Source organism: Myotis yumanensis, unplaced genomic scaffold (assembly GCF_028538775.1).
Source record: "Myotis yumanensis isolate MYYU_CA2020_CCGP unplaced genomic scaffold, mMyoYum1.0.hap1 SCAF_17, whole genome shotgun sequence".
In the NCBI taxonomy this organism is placed as follows: domain Eukaryota; kingdom Metazoa; phylum Chordata; class Mammalia; order Chiroptera; family Vespertilionidae; genus Myotis; species Myotis yumanensis.
The window spans coordinates 35,504,614-35,526,468 of record NW_027223768.1 but is presented as its reverse complement, the minus strand read 5'-3'; the positions used below and the strand labels follow the sequence as shown (position 1 = coordinate 35,526,468).

General features: G+C 55.1%; 2 protein-coding genes across 2 annotated transcripts; both read right to left on the bottom strand.

The window, feature by feature from the left end:
• Positions 1–271: 271 nt before the first annotated feature.
• Positions 272–2,442, bottom strand: KISS1 (KiSS-1 metastasis suppressor). Its single transcript, XM_070397132.1, has 2 exons — positions 2,340–2,442; positions 272–549 (listed from the first exon to the last, which is right to left on the bottom strand). Exons 1-2 carry the CDS (start codon positions 2,440–2,442, stop codon positions 272–274), a joined length of 381 nt encoding a protein of 126 aa, XP_070253233.1.
• Positions 2,443–6,681: 4,239 nt separating this feature from the next.
• On the bottom strand, positions 6,682–21,419 carry GOLT1A (golgi transport 1A). The gene is made up of 5 exons (XM_070396018.1): positions 21,312–21,419; positions 11,690–11,781; positions 10,370–10,548; positions 7,896–7,959; positions 6,682–7,033 (listed from the first exon to the last, which is right to left on the bottom strand). Exons 1-5 carry the CDS (start codon positions 21,334–21,336, stop codon positions 6,995–6,997), a joined length of 399 nt encoding a protein of 132 aa, XP_070252119.1. The 5' UTR covers positions 21,337–21,419; the 3' UTR covers positions 6,682–6,994.
• Positions 21,420–21,855: the final 436 nt, after the last annotated feature.

Genomic DNA, 21,855 nt, shown 5'->3' with positions numbered 1-21,855 from the left:
GTGGGGAGAGCAACGTGGCCCCTCCCCGCCTCTAGTTTGGAAAGCACTGCCCTTTCGAACAGTAAAGCCGAACAGTAAAGCCGGCTTAGAACCAGCTGAAGAGCCAATTGAGGAGAGAAGGGGAACGCGTTGCAAAAATTAGCCCCCAATCAATCGCACCCGGATGAGTTGGCAGCGTTTCCTTTATTGATTCAGGGCGGAAACCCCAGGCGCCCTCCTGCCATTGCCCATTGCCCGGCCCCGCTCCGGCCCCGCGTGCCCAGAGCTCGGGTCAGTCCGTGGCTGGACGTCCCTGGTCCCTGGGCGCCCCCCGGGGGCGCGGCCCGCCTGCCTGCCGCCGGCCATAGCGCAGGCCGAAGGAGTTCCAGTTGAAGGCAGACAGGTCCTTCTCCCGCCGCACCAGCGCCTTGCCCGGCGGCGGGGGAGGGATCCTCCAGCGGCTGCTCGGCTGGCACAGAGCTGGCCTGGACCCCTCCTCGCTCGCAGGGGCCGCGCACCGCCGGCTCTGCTCCCTGGCGACCCCCAGCGACAGGGGGCCGAGCTGCTGGCCTAGGACAGAGCCACAGGGAGAGATGGCGTGAGGCCGGGCGAACCTATCAACATCCTCTAGCAGACCACCCTAGTCTTTCCCTTTGTTCCTTGGCCGCCAGGAAGCTCAGAGCTCAAGGGTGGCTGGGAGCACCAGCATCTCAGCGTGGTGGGTTAGGCCATTGGTTCCCCCCTCTTTCAACATAGCGTTGATTTCAAATGGTTTCCAGAATTATCTGCAATACCTTTCATGTGAAATCACTTCATTTTAGGAACCAAACAGGGTGGGGCCTGGAAATAAAGAACTAAGGTGTTTGCTAGAGGTTCCGCTTGGCTCTCAGCCGGGTCCTGTGTCGGGTTTCTGCATCCAGCTCCCCAAAGGGCCTGTGAGTCCTCGGGGCAGGTGGGGGCCCTGCTCCTTCATCTCACCTCTCAGGGCCCTTGAATCAGGGCCTCGCACATAATAGCGCCTCAGTAAGTGCTTGTTAACGGTAGAAAAACGAATGAAAAGCTGGTAGCTTCAGAAATCAAGAAAGTGGAGCTGAGACCATGTGCCCCCACAGCTCCCAATAACTGTAGCTCCCTAAGTAAGCGATGCAAGGGCTCAGCGAAAACAGAAACTCCTCTGGGGCACCGCCCCCAGGTGGGTGTGATCTCTCCTCTTCATACTGAGGGTGAACAAGGCTAATTTGGAAGGCACTTCACATGCAATCCTGCAACTAGCCCTGAGTACACAGTGACCCCAGCCAATTGCGGCAAGAGACAAGTGGGAATGAGACCTGGTGTGTAAGTGGGTGAGCGCTGCTTGGCTTTGGGGCCCACTCCTCAAGGCCCTAGCGGACCTCGGAGGAGGTGGGCATGTTCAGAATTAGTGACCATCTTCCTAGGAGGTCCCAGGGCCTGGCTAAGGTGGGAAGGGCTGAAGGCTTCCTTCCCGTCACACCTGCTATCCCACCAGTAGAATCACTTTTCAGGCGACCTTTTGTGGCCTCACCTAAAGTCTTTTCCCAAAACAGCCAACGAACTCACTGCCTCTGGGGCAGTGGTGAGGTTATTTTCACCCAGAAAGGACATCTGACCCCAGGAGGGAACACACTCCTGGACACTGGGGGCTGCGTTCTTCCGGGGCTGGGATAGTTCAGGGGCACAGTGATGGCGCATGTGTAGGGACGCTCCATGCTCCGAGTCCCGTAGCCAGAGGAACTACGGTCCAGAGAGGCTAAGCGCGGTCCCGGCTTGCCCAGAAAGCTGAACCAAGCAGCGTTACAGCACAACTCCCTACTTGTGCCCCTCAGAGACGCCCCCTCGGGGAGCTCCGCACCTGCTGGCCTTCTGCGGTGTTTGGAAGCGTCTTTACATCTTTGGGCCTCAGTTTCTCCAGCTCATCAGTACCATAGCTAACCCATAAGGTCAGTGGTTCTCAACCTCCTGGCCCTTTAAATACAGTTCCTCATGTTGTGACCCAACCATAAAATTATTTTCGTTGCTACTTCATAACTGTAATGTTGCTACTGTTATGAATCGTAATGTAAATATCTGATATGCAGGATGGTCTTAGGCGACCCCTGTGAAAGGGTCGTTCGACCGCCAAAGGGGTTGCGACCCACAGGTTGAGAACCGCTGCATAAGGTTGACAGGATTTGTCCTTTTGTTTAGGTTCCCCCGCCCTCCCTCCCCCAAAGTCCCCAACAAGGGACTGGAGTCTCTGATGAAAGAAACTTGCATAGTAAATTCCTTCCCAGATCTTCCCAGCATCTGAAAAGTGTGGTAAGTCTCATTTTGCAAACAGCCTTTCCCCCAGACAAGCGTACCTGTGGCTCTTGGATTCTGTACTGGCGCCACCTCTTCTAATGTGTCCCTGAAGGAGATGGCACAGAGGAAAAGCGTCAGCTGCCAAGAAACCAGTAGGTTCATCCTGGTGAGAAGTGCAGGCCCTAGAGGTGCCCTGAGACCGAGGCAGAGAGAGGGAGGAGGGACGAGGTCAGGCCCAGGTCTGGGCTGGGTGCCGGGGCAGAGCCAGTGTGAAGGGAGGAGGCAGCTTCTGCCCTTGGAGACCCCACTGGAGGGCTGAGTCCAAACAGACATGCCATGGACATGGGCCTGACACCACTGGCACAGGACAGTCAGAGCGGAACTCATTCTAGGTGAGGGTCATCAGGGAGGGCTTCCCGGAGGACGCAGGGGAAGGCAGGAAAGATCCCTGTTGGTGGGAGGGGCAGGATGGCTCAGGTTGGAAAGTGGCCAGAATCTCAGGTTTGCTCGAGAGAAATGTTGGAGAAATGAGGGGCGAGAATGCTGTGCAGGAGTGAGCAGGGAGGGGTGAAGTGAAGAGGGCCAAGGGGTTCCACCTCACGGGGGACACGGAGGTGCTGACCTTCTCCCTGGAGCCTGGCACTTCCCTCCATGCTGAGCTCTGCGTAAACCCAGACTCTCTGTGCTCCAGTCTCCCTGTTAGCACGTGCCTGCTCAAACCTGGCCCATCTCCCTCCTGCTGTCATAGAAACGGAATTCTTTCCCTTTCTCATGAACGAGGAGGGAAGGCAGTCGTCTTGCTCTCTCGTGGCCTTTGACAGCCCAAAGACCGCCATTCAGTGGTCTTACTGCCTCGAATTCAGGGAGGAGAAAAGCCTTCTCCTGGCTTGTCAGATCGCGAGTCTCCTCATTTCGTGTTCTGTCGGCTCTGAGGGGGTAGGCATGGAACTGACCTCAGAACGTTGGCTGTTGGGATAGGAGCTGTGTACTCACTCTGACCCTCACTCCAACCTCGTTCCCTTTACCCTCTCCTGCCCCCTCCCATCTCCTCCAGCTCCCAAGTCTTAATTTCTCTTTGAAAAAGTCATCAGACACTTGGAGGTTGTCCAGCAAACATGATTAAAAACAAACTAATGAGGAGGCAGTAGAGCTGCAGGTGGAGCCAAAAGGGTGTGGATGCCAGAGCTAAGGCCCTGAGCCACTCTGGGGTGGAGTGAGGGGCCCACGTGTGCCCACCAGCCCCATCAATCCCTCTGTTCAACCCCCACTCCCCATTCCCTCCTGCTCCCTCCAGGACCCAAGCATGGCGTGAGGGGAAGAATCCTGAAATGGGATCCGAAGTCCTTGGATCTGGCCCCAGTTATGCCCGCCCTCCCCACGAGACGGGAGCAAGTCCTCCCCATCTCTGGCCTTAGTGCGACACTTGTAAAATAGGACCATTGGGTCCGACTGGCCAGCGAATGTCCCCACAGATGGCCACTTACACTTGCAGACTCTGATTCTGTGGAACCCAGACCATGGCCTTCTGCACCTGCCTTGAAGGGCAGGGAGTAGAGGCAGGATCCATTCATTAGAGAGACGAGTGTGAAACCATTTTTGTGTGGCTTCAGACTGTGGGTGCACAGGGTCCAGGTTACTTTGGAAATCATTTCTTGAGTACGGACTGGGTGCTGTGTAAGTTGCTAGGTGCACTGGTGCTAAGACACAGGGGCTAGGGTGCACAGATGTGCTAAGACACAGAGTTGCTGCAAGCCCTCAACCCCCATCTCAAGAAACCGGAGTCCTCCGACAAGAAACCGAGTCCTAAGCAGACCATTTAAAAACAACACTGTGAATGATAGGCTGGAGGTGTGTCAGTATGAAGGGGTCTTTGGGGGCCTATGGGAGCCAGGCCTGGAGGGTCCAGACGGGTTTCTGCAGGGGGTGGCCCCTGAGCTGAGTTCCTGAGCAAGAGTCAGGCAGATGCCTGCCAGGAGGGGGGGCTCTGCTGGAGAGAGAGAAAGCGGGGAGTCTAAGGAAGGGCCACCAGGGGCTTCACCCCGGAAGGGAGGGTCTGAGACAGAGAGAAATGTGTGGAGACTTCAGATGGAGCCTTCTGGCTGCTCCGCAGGAGCAGGGTGGGGAGGGAGGGAGGGAGGAGTGGGCAGGCTGTGTGCTTCCCCTGGCCTCTCCCCACCGTCTCCTCCCAGCACTTACCTTGGTGCCAAGTTAGAGTTCTGCGTTTCCTGCTGCTCGTTCACACACACACACACACACACACACACACACACACCTTTGCTCAACTCTTCACACACGTGAAATGAATTGCTTGGAAAAAACCCGTCAGCTTCCAAGGGCCCTCGGTGGCTGGCCCCTGGGGGTACATTTTGTGTGGCTCCCTCACCCGCTTTTGAGCCTAGCGAGTAGCAGAAATCCCAGGCCTGGCTGGGAAGCTTCTGAAGTTGGGGGGGCTTCCTTCCTGGGGGGACCCTCCTAGCAGTGCGAGAGGCTCTTTGGCTGGGTTTGTATTTGCCATCCATAAGTTGGAGAAGGAGCTCAGAGGAGCCCTGTTGCACCCATGTGCCCTGAGGGGCTCCCCACCTTCTCCCTAAATGCTCTGTGGCCCCCAATCCCAGCCACATAGTTCACGCAGTAATTACAACGATTTGCAACAATTCCTGCCCAAAGAGGAGTCCTTGAGAGGGTCCGGGCCTCACAAATAAAGTGCCAATCAAGGCATCCGCCCATAACCTGGCCGGCCTTGTAATCAGGCCCCACCAGCCCCACTTCCCCTGCCCGGGACACATCAGTCAGTCAGTCTTGGAACTGAGTTCCTGCTCCCGTCTGGGGAGCCTCTGTGAGCCTGGCAGACCCCCCCGCCCCCCCCGCCCCAGCGTGGACACCCAGCACACCTACCTGGCTCCGTCCTGGGTCCCGGGTGGGAGCTCCGTAGGGTGTCTGGTGGGTGAACACCGGCGGGGAGGGGAGCTGGGCTCGCTCTTGCCTGCGCCCTGACCACATCCCCGCCCCTTTTATCAAGCCCAGGTGACGTCTCCAGGCACTGGCCCCTTGGCCTCCCTCTCCCTCCTCTGCAGACCCCCCTAGAGAGCAGACTGCTGCTCCCACCCCCTGGCAGTCACGACTAGAATCAGCCTCCCCCGCCCCCTCCAGAACCTCCAAGGCCGGCTTTCTGATTCTCTCTCCCATCCTCCTCCTGCTCCTCCCAGACCCGCTCACCAGGAGACCCTTGTGCGCTGATCACGGTGGAAGTGGCCTGTGTGAGGAGGCGTGTGGTGGGGGGTCAGCATGAAGAGTTCCCCCTCCAGACAAGAGCCACGCGCACACCCAGGGTGGCACGCCCAGTGTGGAGTGGGCAGCATGGAAGGCAGGAGGGCGGGAGACGGGCACAGTGGCACCAGAGGTTCCAGATCCCTGAGTGCTCCCAGATCTGCCAGCTGGCCTTGGGGTTCCCTCCTGGGCTGTAATCTGCAACTGGGCGCAGGAGCGGGGATCCTTCATTTTCCCCTCCCTCCCTCCCTTCCTTCTTTCCCCAAACAGTGACTGAGCACGCGCTCAGCTCAGGGCTCTGGGATGGATTTAACTCTGTCAGATGGGTAACACCTGTAGGCAGCTAAGGGCACAGAACACATGGTCGCTTTAAGATGGCCGGGCCTGGGAAGTGCTATGGGAAGGTGAGAAGTGACTTTCAGGCAACAGCAAATCAGAAGGCGCTGCTCTCAGGACCCGCCTTCGGGGCTTGGCACCCGTGATGATGGCATTTGTAACTGTTGTGCTCCTCCATGGAAGCAGGGACAGACCCCCCTCCCTTTGCCCCCTCAGTACCCACTTTAATGCTCAGTACAGACACAGAGGGCCCTCAAAGACATTTACTACATGCAGGTGTCCCCACAAATGGGTACACACACTGTGAATAACCACGAAGGCAGTGTTTGTTAAAATACAGTTCATTTGCATTGACGGCTACCAGCTGCTCAAGTGTGTACACATTGTGGGGGGCACCCTATATGTACATTGCGGGGACTCTGGTCTCGTTCTTGGGCCTGCAGTCATGGTCTTTATCCTTGGACCAGGGGCTCCTGGGACAGAGCCTCTTCCTTCTGTCAGACTAGGGCTGTCTGAAGGCGGAGGCTGTCTCTCTATCCGCAGACAGGAAGCTCTCCCGGCACAGGCTCCGCCTGGGGGGGTGTCCCAAGCAGACATCCACCTACGGCCCGAGAAGCACTTCCTGCCAGGACAGGATTTCTACCTGTCACTTGTCTAATGCCTTCTGCAAACAGGGGCTTGCACACACATTGTCGCTCCTCAGGATGCAAATGAGCCGCTGAGAGCAGGCCTGCCCATTGCTGTATAGATTGAGATGCCCCGAGTCAGGAGATGACTTAACAGGCCCGAGACACTGACTTCGAGTGTCAGACACACACAGCGTGGGATTTAATCTTTGCTTTTTCTCCCCTACAGAGCGGGGTGTGGTCCCAGCCCCAGCCCGAGCTCTGTGGGGCCCTGGAGCTCTGCTCCCAACAATGCCCACGGCCTCTGGCGTTGGCTTGGGAATCCGAGGTCAGTCACTTGGTGCCATCCTTCCTTCTGGACTCGGAGAGGCCCGGGTGTGCGGGGTAGGTGAGTCAGTGCAGGAGGGAGGCCTGAGACGGTGGCCCCATTTCCTTTCCAGCCCCCTCAACCAACGATCCAAGTTCAAGGAGCTCATCTCTGCTGCTCAGACCATTGAGCTGGAGCCTTGAAACCTCCGGTACAGCTGTGGGAGCCGAGAGTCATTACTCCAGACAAAGGGTGGAGAGCAGACTCAATATCAGGGTTATTAGGGAGCTGGCCTTGAGGTGGGAGCTGTGCCAAGCGCAGATAGGGAGAGGGGGTTGCAGGGATGTGCCCAGCTGGCGGGCGTGCCGGGAGCTGGCTGAAGGGCCTCGCTGGGCTTCTCAGAGAGCCCATATTCTATCGGATGCTTCCGAGAAAGAGCGGGGGGCGGGGGGCGGGGGGCTCTGGGGACCACTGCCCACGCCTGCCCAAGGAGAGGACAGAATCTGCCACAGCTTTCCCTGCTGTCATTAGCTGTCACACATCCTCTCCAGTCCGGGGCCAGACTCAGCCAGCTCCCCAGAAAGCTCTGGCACTTTGTGGCTGGGTCCCCTAGACTCTCAGTGTCTGTTTCTTTGGCTATAATCAAGAGCTATTCATAGCCACCATCCTCCATCCCCATCCCTCCTCTATCCCCATTCCTTCCTCTATCCCTATTCCTTAGGCCAGTGGTCGGCAAACTGCGGCCCCTTGAGTGTGGCTCTTCCACAAAATACCACGTGCAGGCGCGCACGTACAGTGCGATTGAAACTTTGTGGCCACACTCAAGGGGCCAAAGAGCCGCATGTGGCTCGTGAGCTGCAGTTTGCCGACCACTGTCTTAGGCACAGCTGCTCAAGGGCCTTTGTCAAATGGAGAAGGAGCAGGGCGGGGAAGAGGAGCGGAGGCAGGCCAGCTTGGGGAAGGGAGTGCAGGGGGAGATGGGGCGGGTCCACTGTACCTGGGGCAGCAGTTTTCCCAACTGCATGTGCTCCCGCCACCCCCGGGGTCTCACCACTAAGCCACATGCACAAGGCACTTACCTCACTCAGGAAGGGGATGTTAAAGGCATTGCCCAGGAAGCCAAAGGCCACAGGGAAAAAGCCCCTAGGAACAGAGGGGGGAGGGAGGGGTCAGTGATGGCCTGGGCGGGGGGTGGGGGGGGGTGGGGGGGGAGGTGGTAGAGGGCAGCAAGACTGAGGTCCACAGACAGGCTCCAACTTTGGCTCCCAAGAGAGTGGGCCCCTAGGCACTGGGGGCAGGCTTGGTCCCCCCCCATCCCCCTCCAGTGTTTTAGAGGCAGCCAAGTGGAATAGTTAAGAATGAAGTCCCAGCACAGCCGGTGTGGCTCAGTGGGTGAGCGTTGAGGAGGTCATGGTTCGATTCCCAATCAGGGCACATGCCTGGGTTGGGGGCTTAAACCCAGTGTGGGATATGCAGGAGGCAGCCAAGCAATGATTCTGTCTCATTGTGGATGTTTCTATTTCTCTCTCCTTCTCCCTTCCTCTCTGAAATCAATAAAAAAAAAAAAAAAAAAGAATGAAGTCCCTGGAGTCAGATTCCTTGGGAGCCGATCTTGGCTCTGCCACTCGCTAGCACTGTGTGAGCTCAGGGCAGATTCCTTACTTTCTCTGGGTCTGTTTCCAGCTGTAAAACGGGGTTGATAATAGTACCTATGTCCTAGGGCCTTACACGAAGAAATGCCCAGGAAATGTTTGTTTGTATTATTGTCACTGTCCTCTCCCCAGACTGGGTGTCACCACCTGCTCCAGGTCCCCTGGGCTCCAGGCAGGGCCGGCTGGTGGGGGCTGTGCCCGTGGCTGCTCTCCCTCCCGCCTCAGCCTCCTCCCACTCTCACCCTACGGGGCCTGGCTGGGGAGACAGGGGGCTTGGAGGCACCGAGGCTGATGTGGGAAGGGAGCCCTGTGTGGAGCGGAGAGGGCACGCGATCAGACATTTGAATTCTGCCTGAATTTTTCCCTTTCTTGGGCGGAAATTCTTGCAGTCCCCCGGCCCCCCGAGGTCTCTCACCGCTCCGAGTCCCCCGCAATGCTGCTGGTAGGTGCCTTTGTCCAGGTGACTTTGGGTTTGAACGGCTGAGTCTGCAGTGGCCCTGCTCACAGTCCCCAGCTCTCGGTAAGCGGTCTGAATGCCGGTTGTCAGGATGCATTTGTCTTTCCTACGCCCTGCGAGTCCTCAGGAGGCGCCTCCCTGTCTAACACGTGTCCCCAGACCCGGCCACACACTGGGCACAGAGCAGGTGCCCCTTATATATTTGACTTTGAGCAAATGACTGAACATCAGCTACATGGATGGCAGAACATGCGGGAGAAAATTTATTTCTCGAGGCCACGCTACATGACCTTTGTGAGGTCGGGGCATCCAGGCTGATCAGGGTGCTTTCAAGGCCTCTGAGCAAATGAGGGTTCCTGTGGGAATGCTGGGGCTCCTGACCCCAGCCCCTTCCCATGATTCCATGGACCATGATTCTTCCAGCCCCCGTCACCCCCATCCCACCCCTGCTCTCTCCACAGCGTCACAGGGACACGGGGTGTCTGTCCTGCCAGCCCACCTTGCCAGGACCCTTTCCTCCCCGCGGGGTGTCCTCCAGTCTTCTCTTAGCCTCTGCCCATCCCTCAAGGCCTGTCCCAGGTCCTGCTTCCAGTGGGACACATTCTGGCCCTGACAATGGCTACACATCTCCACTGAGTCCCACCCAGCCCTTCACCAGGCCCAGGCTGGCACCGACGGGCCAAGGGGTGTGGAGCCAGCAGCCAGGGACGGGGTGGGGGTGCGGGGGTCAAGGTCAGATCCTCTGCACACTGCCTGTGCGGCCCGGGCAGGGGCAGCCTCTCTGAGTGCCGGCTTACTCATCTGCAGGAAACAGCCCAGGACGGGCGGTGGAGGTGACAAAGTGAGGTTATGATGGCGCATGTCTGGGGCCTAGCAAATGTCAGCTCACTGCCCTTCCTCCCACCGCGGTCATTCAACTCGAGAGTGAGCCCTGCGTGTGCTCCCTGGTGGCAGGCACCGTGCTGGGCCCACAGCAGGTGCTCAGTGTGTGCCAGTCACTTCAATGTATCCTTCAACCGACTGTTGGAGGGGCCTTTCCAAGCGTCTGTCCCATGCCCCTCCCGTTTTTATTTTAATTTTTTAAAATATATTTTTATTGATTTCAGAGAGGAAGGGAGAGAGAGATGGAAACATCAATGATGAGAGAGAATCATTGATTGGCTGCCTCCTGCACTCCCCCTACTGGGGATCAAGCCTGCAGCCCCAGCATGTGCCCTTGACTGGAATCGAACCCGGGACCCTTCAGTCCGCAGGCTGACGCTCTATCCACTGAGCCAAACTGGCCCGGGCCTCCTCCCCGTTTCCAATCCTTCCATGGCTCCCATCTATTGCAGGGCAGATCCAGCTTCTGCACACCCACTGGCCGCGCCACCCACACCTGGTGGGCTGCTCTCAGCCACTCAGAGGCCCGGGGGCCCATGGGGGGAACGGGATCTGCACTCACCGGAAGAGGCTAAAGAATCCGTATGTTTCTAGAAACATGCCCAGGAGGGGCCAGCGCAGGAGCACAACGACCACACCCCCCAGGAAGAAGCTGGTCCCCTTGAACTTGTGCCTCTGGAAGAAGAAGGAGAACGTCTTCCTCAGGCCGATGATGAGGGTCAGGCCGGTCAGGAACAGCAGCTGGGGGGGGAGGAAGAGGAGCATGAGTTCAAGCAGCCCCCGCCCCCCCTGGAGCTAAGGGCCAGCCTCCCCCCCTCAGAGCCAGGGGCCAGCCGCACCCCCCCCCCCCCCCCCCGCCCAGAGCCAGGGGCCAGCCTCCCCCCTCAGAGCCAGGGGCCAGCCCCCCGCCCAGAGCCAGGGGCCAGCCTCCCCCACTCTCTGGGGGCCAGCGGTCAGGCCTGGAGCCGCCATCACGCATGGGGCAGGAGGGTCGGTTTCAGAGAGGGTGACCCAGCCTTGTAGCAAAATTACGGAGCCTTGAGGAATCTGAGCTGTTTGGAAACCAAAGTGGCCAGAGGCAGGGGCTGCACAAGGGGAAGTTGGGCTGTTCTCTAATTTCTCACCCAATTCAACCACTTTCTTGGGTCCCAACCAGTGCTTCGTATCTACTGCATTTCTCATCACTCCTCCCAGGGAAGCTGGGATAGACAGTGAGATTCTCTCCACGGTCGGAAGGGGAACACCAGGCCCGCATAGGTTAGGCGGCTGTACCCAAAGCCGCATGGGACCGGCAGGGCTCCGCTGCCCGTGGGATGACACTCCGGTCCCTCTGGCATCTGGCCCTGCCACCGCCTTCAGTGTGGCTCCTTATGATCCCCAAAGAGTGCCCAGGCTCCTGTCCAATTCCTTCCAGCATGTTCCGTCCACCTGAGAGCACTTTCACCAACCCCACACACTTTCCTTCCCAAACCCCTTCTCATCCTCCCCAGCTGGGTACGCTCCCCCCCCCCCCCCCCCCCCCCCCCGCCCACACACACACCAGCACCCGTTCAGATGCAATGTTTTTGTCTCGTGGTGACTTTGCCGCACCTCTGCCTACGTCCTCAGGCGTGTGTGTTCGTGGGACACCCCCGCCCCTAGCTGGTGGGAGTCCAGTGGAGGGATAGTGTCTCACCCCTCCCAGCCTCACCCAGAGTTGGCATGAGAATCCAGGTCCTCGGATTCTCTGCCCAGCAGGGCCTGTTGTCCATCCCCAGCTACCCTGCCGGTCCAGGCTGCTGGCACCTGACCCTGGACGGCCACACGGGAAGGAACTTAGGGCTGACCCCAGGAGTAGAGACCTCAGGGAGGTTGGGAGGGTCCGCAGGGCAGGGGCACTCACGTTTCCGAAGGCCAGGAGCACGGAATCAAAGTACAGGAGCACTCCAAGGAGGATGAAGAAGGCTCCGAAGCCGGTGATGCCCACGCCAATCTCTGCAACAGGCAAGGAGGCCATGGTGGGAGGGGCTCTGGGGAGAGGCGGGGGCCTGGGATTTCCCGGTGACCCCTGGACAGGTGCCCTCGGGGGAGCTCTGTGCTCGGGGGAATGATGGGATGGGAAAGGAAGAATGAGCACAGAAGTACATTGAGCTCCTGGAAACGGCCGTGCAGTCCTGCGCTTCCCGGCATTCTGTCCTCCAAACAGCCCTCTGCGTGGCTGCAGCTCCCCCACGTGCGGTTGGGAGCTGCCGATGCCCAAGCCACACTCAGCCAAGGGACCATTGGCAGCTCATGGCCACCAGCCCCAAAGGGCCCGGAAACCACCAGCTGTCCTGCCTGTTTCTCAAGAGGCTGGCCCTCCTGTCTCGTTCCTCTCCTAACTGCCCCTGCCCCGCCTTCCCGGTGAACACCTGTCACCCTGGTTTGGAAAAACAGAAGTCATCGATTGGTAGTGTGCTCATCTGTCCTCCTGGAGTCCACACCCCAGCCGCCACCTGCTCCCTTTCCTCCCTCCCTCCTGCAGCGGCTGCCTTTAGGCCCCACCACCCATCCCGAGCCTCTGGTTGCGGCCACAGTGGCCTGCAGTCCTGCCCAAGGCTAGGCCTGCGTGGCAGCGCCTCCTGGTGGCAGGGCGTCTCAGGGCGTCGCTCTATGCAGCTGCAGGAGTTTGCTCAGAGGCAGCGCGGACAGCACCCAAGTGCAGGACCTTAAGGCCCTTGTTGGGTCAAGGGCTGCATTTTGGACACTTTGATACATATTTCAGATTGCTCCCCTCAGGAAGAGTTGTAACAATAACCGGATATGAAGTTCCTTTTTTTCTTAAACCCTACGCGTAACACAGAATTGTTCATTTTACTTATCTTTGCCATTCTGAGAGTCAGCAAATGATAATTCATTGTCTCGCTTCATTTTAAAGGTATTTTTATTGATTTCAGAGAGGAAGGGAGAGGGAGGGAGAGAGATAGAAACATCATGGATCGGCCGCCTCCTGAATGCTCCATAGTGGGGGTCGAGCCTGCGACCCAGGCATGTGCCCTTGACCGAAATCAAACCCAGGACCCCTTGGTCTGCAGGCCGACGCTCTATCCACTGGGCAAAACCGGCCAGGGCTGTATTGCTTCATTTTTAAATTAAACTAACTTGAAATTTTACTTTAAGTCGTGATAGAATACACATAACATGTACCATCTTGATAATTTGTAAGTGTCCTGCTCAGTGGTATTCCGTACATTCGCATTGTTGTGTTACCATCACCCCATCCATCTCCCAAACTCATCTGACAAAACTGAAACTCTGTACCCATCGAACACTAACTGCTCATTCCTCCACCCATGGCCGCTGGACCAGCCACCCTACTTTCTGTCTCTGCTCTGGGGACCTCAGAGAAGTGGGATCACACAGCATTTGCCATTTTGCGACCGGCTTATCTCCCATAACACGATGTCCCCAAGGGTCATCCGTGCTGGAGCGTGTGTCAGTCAGACTTTCCTTACCTTTGAAGGAATATTCCACTGGACGCACGTACTACATTTTGTTTGTCTAATCATCTGCGGATGGACACGTGGGTTGCTTCTACCGTCTCGCTGTTGTGAATAAGCTTCCATGAACACGGGGGAACCAATATCTCTTCGAGACTCTGCTGTCAATAGTTTGGATATGTACCCACCGGTGGGATTGAGGAGCAAGTGGTAGTTCTATTTTTAATTTTTTGAGGAACCACCATACCGCGTTTCATAGCAGGCGCTCCATCTTACATTCCCACCAGCAGGGCACAAAGGCTTCATGTCTTCCCATCCTCACCAACACTTGGTATTTTTGTTTTTTAAATCTTTTATTATTTATTATTATTTTTAAAATCCTCATCCGAGGACATGTTTATTGATTTTAGAGAGGGGAAGGGAGAAAGGAAGAAACATCAATGTGAGATAGAAACACCGATCGCCTGCCTCCCTCACGTGCCCCGACAGGGGATCGAACCCGCAACCTTTCTGGTGTACAGAACGACGCTCCAATAAATGGAGCGCCTGGCTGGGGCTGTTTTGTTTTTGACAACATCCATCTTAGTGGGTGTGAGACGGTACCACGGTGGCTGTGACTTGCCTCTCCCTGATGGTTGGTGATGGTGAGCATCTTTTCACGTGCTTGCTGGTCATGTGTATATCTTCTTTGTAGAAGTGTCTACTTAAGTCCTTTGCCATTTAAAAACCAGGTTGTTGTTGTTGAGTTGAAGGAGTTCTTTATATATTCTGGATATAACCCCCTATCGGATATATACTTTGCAAATATTTTCTCCCGCTTCATAGATTGTCTTTTTTTACTCTGCTGATTGTGTTCTCTGATGCCCAGAGGTTCTTAATTTTGATGCAGTTCAATTTATATCATTTTCTTTAGTTGCTGATATGTTTGTATCATATCCCAGAAATCGTCGAATCCAGCGTCATGAAGCTTTTCTCCTATGTTTTCTTCTACGAGTTTTATAGTTTTAGCGCTCACTTTGAGCTAAAATGAACTACTCTTTTGCCTGTGGATACTCAGTTTTCCTGACATCATTTGTTGAAAAGACAGCCTTTTCCCACAGAACGGCCTTGACACCCTTGTTGAAGTTCATTTGGTGCTTTATGCCGGGGTTTACTTCTGGGCTTCCTATGATATTCATTGGTCTGTCTGTCTGTCTGTCTGTCTTTATGCCAGTTCCACACTGTCTTGGTTATTGGAGCTTTGTAATAAGGTGGGCTTTTTTTTGTTGTTGTTGTTAATCCTCACCCGAGGATATTTTTTTTCATTGTGTGTGTGTTTTTTTAAGAGAGAGTAGAAGGGAGTGAGAGAGATTCCCACACACGCCCTGACCAGGGCCGGGAATCAAACCTGCAACCCAGGTACATGCCCTTGACTGGGAGTCAAACCTGAGACCCTTCAGGGCCGACTCTCTAACCACTAAGCACACTGGTCAGGACTGTACTAAGTTTTGAAATGAGTAAGTGTGAAACCTCCAACTTTGTTCTTCCTTTTCAAGATTAATTGGGCTATTCGCTATCCCTTGAGGTTCCAAATGAATTTTAACATTGATTTTTCTATTTCTGCAAAAAACACCATTGGGATTTTGATAGAGATGGCATTGAATTTGTGGATTGCTTTGTGCAGTACTGACATCTTAACAACATTAAATCTTCCAATCCGTGAACACAGGATGTCTTTCTATTTATTTGTGTCTTTTACAACATTTTCAGCAACGATTTGTAGTTTTCAGTGTACAGGCGTCCCTCATTTTATTGTGCTTTGTAGATTTTTTCTTTTTTAAATTGAAGGCAAGACCTCCACCAGCACAAAGGTTACGACTTGCTTTATTGCAAAGGTTTGGAACCAAACCCTCAGCCAGACAGACCTCAGAGGGTTAGGACCAGTTCCAAAGGGCTCCTTCAAAAGATCTTTTTTCAAAGATTGAGATGAGATTTATCGTTCAAATGATAAACCGCCCTCGATTTATCATCCAGAGAAGCGCCAGTCTTGCTGGTCTCCCTTTCGGCAGAGCCGGATTCTGTTAGAGCCCAGCGCCACCACCGGATCTGTCAGCGGAATGTCCGCCTGCCGGGAATCCAGCCGGACTGAGGGCCGAGTCCGCCTGCTGCTGACCAGCCCCCGGGTCTATCTGGGCTTGTTTCCTCCGCCCCCCTCTCAGCAATGCCTGTCTGAATCCCACCTCTGAGGGCCCGGGACACCGGGCAGGGCAGCCTCCGTGGGCCATGGCGAAGGCTGTGTTCTGTCCTTCCCTGTGTGTGATTGCTCTGTCCTCGAGAAGGGCTGGAAGGGCCTCTGCTTTGCCACGATGGTTTTACGTAGGAAGACCACGGCCCTGTTCTTTCATCCGAACGGCCAAGGCATTTACGTTTTCATGCCGGTTATAAGAACATCTGGTCTCAGCTTACACCTGCCACAAAAATACGCCATTGGTTCCGGCGCTGACAACCATCCTGCGCTTCTATCTCCCCCGGGGGGATGTATTTGGTGTGGAAACACAATGGGAATATTTTACTAGGTTTTCCTTTTGTTTTGTTAAAACATCCATGTGTTCATCCTGTAAACACGTAAGAACAGCCTCTTATTCATTTCGTGGAAACCGCCCAAGTTTCTCAGATTCACACCCTGCCTTTTCTCCTACATTATACTTCTCTTCCCCTACAGCGATGTGCTGGTTTACATAGTGATTGCTTTCCTAACTGTCCCCCGCGATTCCTGAAGGACCGGTGCCACTCCACAGCTCCTGCCGCGGGCAGCCTTCCTCGGGCCGCGTGGTGCCCCCAGTGTTCAGGGGGACACTGCACCGCGGACACAAACCTCACAGAAAAGGGTCGGAAGCTGTTCTCTCACTCAGGCCTCAGACCTCCCTCTGTCTCTCCTGCAGTCGCTTAGCAATTTCAGTTCAGTTACCATCTGGGGTCGCTCCTGAAGTTCCTGGGACATGATCATGGCCCAGGGCGGGGCTGTGGGGGGCATGTCACCAGGAGTGACAGAAGTGTCCGCAGCCTTACAGGATCCAGACAGAGGGGCAGCGCGCCCCCTGCTGGAGCAAAGGACCAGGGGAGGCTCCCGTAACTGCAGGGAGGCCTGGCTCTCCAGGGCATCACCTAGCAGCGGTTCTCAACCTGTGGGTCGCGAACAATGAAACTACATCCTGCAGATCAGATATTTACATGACGATTCATAACAGTAGCAAAATTACAGTTATGAAGCAGCAACGAAAATAATTTTATGGTTGGGGGTCACCACAACATGAGGAACTGTATTAAAGGGTCGCGGCATTAGGAAGGTTGAGAACCACTGAGTCCTAATGAGAAGCAGGGACCACCCAGCCCTCAGAGATAGACCAGCTTCAGGTGTCCCTGTCGTGGCAGGCTGATGCCTGCCTTAATCCTCACCTGCGGATATTTTTCCATTGATTTTTGGAGAGAGTGGAAGGGAGGGCGAGAGACAGAGAGAGAGAAACATCGATGTGAGAGAGACACATCAATTGGTTGTCTCCCACACACGCCCCGACCAGGGCCGGAGATCGAGCCTGCAACTGAAGTACATGCCCTTGACTGGAATCGCACCCAGGACCCCTTGGTCCACGAGCTGATGCTCTAGCCACTGAGTTAAATCAGCTAGGGCATGGCTGCCCTCTTCAGCAACCACCCCAACCTGCAGCTCCAGAGCGGCTGCCAAGAGAAGCCCACGGCCTGCAAGGTTGCAGACAAGCTGGGCTGGCCCCACCCCCACCCGGTAGCTCGCACTCACTGACGCCCAGGGCAAGGTCCTTGTTGCTCCCGGAAGGGAAGTAGTGTCTCCTGAAGCAGGTGGAAGGTCCTTCTGGCCCAAGGCTGGGCTGGGAGCCAGGGAACACCATTCATTTCTCATCCCCCCTCCCCCCAACCTCTCTCCATTCACTAAGGTACGGAAAAGTTGCAAGTACAATACAACAACATTTTCCCACCCGGATCATCTGAGAGTAGCTGCCACAGGCTCTCTTATCGCCCCTGGAGACTTCCGTGGTTTTCCTTTACCAGGATACAACCGTCAGAGCCAAGGCATTAACACGGACACATTGCTACCCCCTAAAGTGAGACCACATTTACCTTTCATCAGTTGTTAGCATTTTTAACTAAAGGATCCAGTTCGGAGCCACGTGTGGCATTTGGCTTTATGTCTGTCATGTCTGGAATAGGACCTCAGTCTTCCCTTGACATTTCGTTGACACTTTTGAAGATTTGGGCCAGTTCCCTGGTATCTGTCCCTCTATTTGGGCTTGTCTGATGCTTGCACATGACTAGTTATTGGTTCTGCAGAAATATCAACAAGATGGGATGCTGTGTTCTTCTCAATGTGGCCCATTACGGATGATGTTTCTTTTTTCATTTTTAACATGTTTTTATTGATTTTTTTGGAGAGAGAGGAACATCGATGTGAGAAGAAACATTGGTCCCTTGCCTCCTGTACGCAACAACCTGGGCATGTGCCCTGACCGCGGGAATCGAACCGGCAACCTTTTGGTGCCTAGGGCAATGCTCGACCAACAGAGCCACACTGGCCAGAGCAGGTGATGTTTCGTTGACCTCGTGATTAAGGTGGTGTCTGCCAGGTTCCTCCACTCTTCAGTTCCTCTCCACTCCCTACCTGACGCTGCCAGGATACCCTCCTTGCCCTGCCTTGGCACCAGGCCAACCTCAGTTGAGCCTCCTTCCACCTGGCGAGGGTTCTGATACCTGCCGTGGGCACCACCTCCCTTTCTACCTAACGGCTTTAGGACTGAATTGTTCAGGAAGAAGAAAGAGGAAAATGGGGAGAGAAAGTGACCAATAGTGATGAATAGTAACAACCACTAACACTAACCAGCACACGGTGCCAGGCACAGTCCAAGCACTTTAAGTCTTGTGAACGCGTCTAATTTTCATAGCTGCCTCTGAGGTGGGGACGCGGTTAGCCACACTTCACACACAGAACGGAAACACTCAGAGATGACATCACTGGCCCAGGGGCGCCCAGCAGCTGGCAGACCAGGGTTTGATCCCAGTAGCCTGGCTTCTGGCTCCAGAAAAAGTGCCTTTCATCAACCCAGCCCATCCACCTCCACCCCCGCCCACCCCCCAAGACTCCTCCAGAGAAATTGTTCTTGCTTTGGCCACCTGTGATGTCCAGGTTCCCAAATCCAACGGGCAGGGGTCAGTCCTCACCTTAGCAGCTGGCTACTCCCTTCTTGAAGTGGCCTTTCTGCTGATCCCATGGTAGCCTGCTGCTGGTTTTCGTCCTGCTGTCTGACCACAGCTCCTTGGCCAGCTCCTCCCACTTCTGTCTCTTTCTCTTGGGATTCTAATGGCTCAGGGCTTTGGCTCAAGTTCATGTCTCATTCTCTTTTCTCACATATTCCCATGTCTGTAAATATCACTTGTGCACTGACAATGTTGATATTGGCCTTTCCTATATATTACATTTATTATTATTTATATAGCCCAAGTAAATAACTAAATAATGAGTTTGAGCTTCCAAAATCATGTTCAGCTGCTTACGTAGCAAATCTGTGTGGTTCTCTCTCTTCAAGGCCTATTGGACTCAACAGGTCCAAACCGAGCTATTGATCTTCTTTCCTTAAACTTGCACCTCTCTCGGTTTTCCTCAAATGAATACAAATGTCACCACCACCCAATGGGCAGCTTGCAGCCACCACTGAGTCTCCTTACTATGCCCTCAGTCACTACTCCCTTTTTTAAAGTTTTTATTGATTGAGAGAGAGAGAGAGAGAGATGGGGGGAGAGAAATGAAGGGAGAGGGATAGAGAGATAGAAACATTAATGATAGAGAAACACCATCGATTGGTTGCCTACTGCACACCCCCTACTGGGGATGGAGCCCGCAACCCGGGCATGTGCCCTGACTGGGAGTTGAACTGGTGACCTGATATTTGGTGCACAGAATGACACCCAACCAACCCAGCCACACCAACCAGGCTGTTTCTCTCCACTCTTGCTACCGAATTCCAAGCCACCCTCATGTCTGTTCTGGACCCACCAACATTCTCCCGCTAGTCTCTGCTTCACTCCCGCCTCCCTCATATCCCTCCTCCACACGGCGGTCAGGGATCTTGGAGAGCATACCATCCAGTCCTATTCCCCGCTTCCCCCTGGGCTAAGACGAAACACCCATTTCCTTGGCTCACGGCCCTGCATGGAGTGGCCCAGGACTGCTGGTCCAGCTTCATCTCCTGCCCCTGCCCCCTTCGCCCGCCACACTCCAACCACACCTGGTTCCCAGGACGAGCCTCCTGCTGCCAGGCCTGCGTCCACACAGTTTCCTCCCTCTGGTACTCATCCTTCAGGTCTCAACGCCAATGCCAGCCCCGCAGGGAGACCTGTTCCGCTCTCCATTCCCGACCTCAATCTGGTTCCCTCATTCTTTCTTTCATAAAATTCAGCACATTCTTCATAAGACTTAGCACATTTTGGTCTAATAAAATGTTGGCTTGCCACTGGGCTCAGCCTTCTTCTCTCTATAGTTTTAGAAATACGAAGGCCAGGTGTTCTCCACTGGGAGGGGTGGTTTTGTTTCTCAGAGAACATTGGGAATGTCTGGAGACTCTTTTTTTTTTTTTAATCCACACCAGAGGCTATGTTTCCACTGATTTGAGAGGGAGAGAGAGAGAGAGAGAGAGAGAGAGAGTGAGAGAGAGACATCAGTTGCCTTCTGTATATGCCCCAACTGGAAGTCGAACCTACAACCTAGATATGTGCCCTGACTGGGAACTGAACCCGCAGCGGGACGATGCCCAGCCAGACAGAGCCATCCGGCCAGGACTGGAGACAGTTTTGATGGTCACAACTGGGAATGTGAGTGTAATCCTGGCATCCAGTGTGTAGAGGCCAGAGATGCTGCTAGAATCCTACAATGCCCAGGGCAGAGAACACAACCAACTTACCCTGCCCCTGAATGTCAGTGGTGGGGAGGCTGGGAAACTGAGATGATCTCACGGAGTCCTGTGCATTTAAATGCCATCTCTATGTGGGCAGCTCCAAAATTCCCCTCTCTGTCCCAGACTCCTGTACCTGGCTACCCACTTGACATCTCACCTGGATGCCTAATACCAGCGCATCAAACTCAACAACATGCCCACTTCCCCTACTCACACCTTCTAGTTGCTCAGGTTAAAATATTCCTGACTTTTTTGTTTCACACTCCGCATCCAATCCATCAGCGAATCCTTTCAGCAGTTTCCTCAAAACAGACCCAGCATCAGTCTCTTCCCACCAGGTCGCTGCTGCCACCTTGGCCTCCTCCAGCAGCTCCTGTTCCCCCACTCTAGGCTGTCAGTGGGGATAAGTATGCTCACTCACTGTTGTGTACTCTATGCCCAGCACAGCGCGTGGCACAAGAGGAGACACATCTGCTCCGTGAATGAATGAGTGTTACCTCCAGGTCACAGATGAAACACTGGGGCTCAGAGGCTTTAAGTAACTCCCCCGAATGAAACTCACGGAACCAGTTCCAACGCCTCCCAGACCTGCAGACTACTCCACTGCTCACTCCAAAGAGAGGGAGAGATGGTTTAGGAGTGAGGATATGGGGATTTGGGGAGCGGTGTTGAGTTTATTTTCTGGCAGGAAGGGACCTAGGGCCATAGGAGACCCTAGGAGAGTTTTGGGGGGAAAGATGTCTGAATGGGCAACGGCCTCCTGGGTCCACCTTTGCAGCACCCCAGGTTTAAGGGCTCCGAGTGGAAAGGCACCAACTGGAGTGTGAACCTGCCAGTTCCCCCAACACCAGCCTTTGGCTTCCTGGGGGCCTGGAGCCACCCCCCAGCCCCTGGCAGCTGAGGAGCCACACCTGGCCATGGCCTTGCTGCGCGGAGGATGCCAACACAGCAGCTCCGGGCCACTGGCTCCAGAGGTCACCTCACAGACTTCCCACAAAGAGATCCCAGCTGGGAGGGGCACCTCAGCCCCCACCTCGCCTAGACGCCCTGCTCCAGCCCAGCCCCCCACAGCAGGGCCCCCCACACTCACTCTGCCATTCGGTGATGGAGATCATGCCGCAGGCTGCCTGGGGGGGCCTCCTGGGTTCAAGCTGGCCGGGGCGAGGAGTACCGAGATCCAAGCTTGTACATGCTCAAGGGAAGCTGACCCTTGGTAAGTTGTGAAAGGAGCCTCTGGTAAATCATTAACTCTCCACACACACACACATACACACACACTCACACACTCACACACTCTCACACACACACACAAATGGCTGTTGAAAGTCACAGGCTCCCTTCCCCTGGCTCCTGCCAGGGGCACTGTCCCTCCACAGGCTGGCCCCCTGGAGCATCTCATATCCCACCTGACTTACACGGTCCCCTCTCCCCCCACCTCCCTGCCTTCAGGGCGAGTTCAGTGCTTTCTAGTCCTCGGCACAAGGTGGACTGTACATAAAAGAACGGAGACCAAGGGGTGCCCAGGCTCCTGCCTGGGTTTGCAGTGTGTGTGGGAAGAGTTGGCATCTGTGTTTCGCTTTGGAAAAGTACGAAATTCATCTTGTATATAGTTGGCTTGTTTTGCGCTTAGTACC

Excerpts from the sequence above, each read along its gene's own strand:
- KISS1 (XM_070397132.1), bottom strand. The coding sequence starts at position 2,442 with ATGAACCTACTGGTTTCTTGGCAGCTGACGCTTTTCCTCTGTGCCATC. Across the intron at positions 550-2,339 it reads ACAGAATCCAAGAGCCACAG|GCCAGCAGCTCGGCCCCCTG; the intron begins GTACGCTTGTCT and ends GCTCTGTCCTAG.
- GOLT1A (XM_070396018.1), bottom strand. The coding sequence starts at position 21,336 with ATGATCTCCATCACCGAATGGCAGA. Across the intron at positions 10,549-11,689 it reads TGCTCCTGGCCTTCGGAAAC|CTGCTGTTCCTGACCGGCCT; the intron begins GTGAGTGCCCCT and ends CTCCCCCCCCAG. Across the intron at positions 7,960-10,369 it reads GGATTCTTTAGCCTCTTCCG|GGGCTTTTTCCCTGTGGCCT; the intron begins GTGAGTGCAGAT and ends CTCTGTTCCTAG.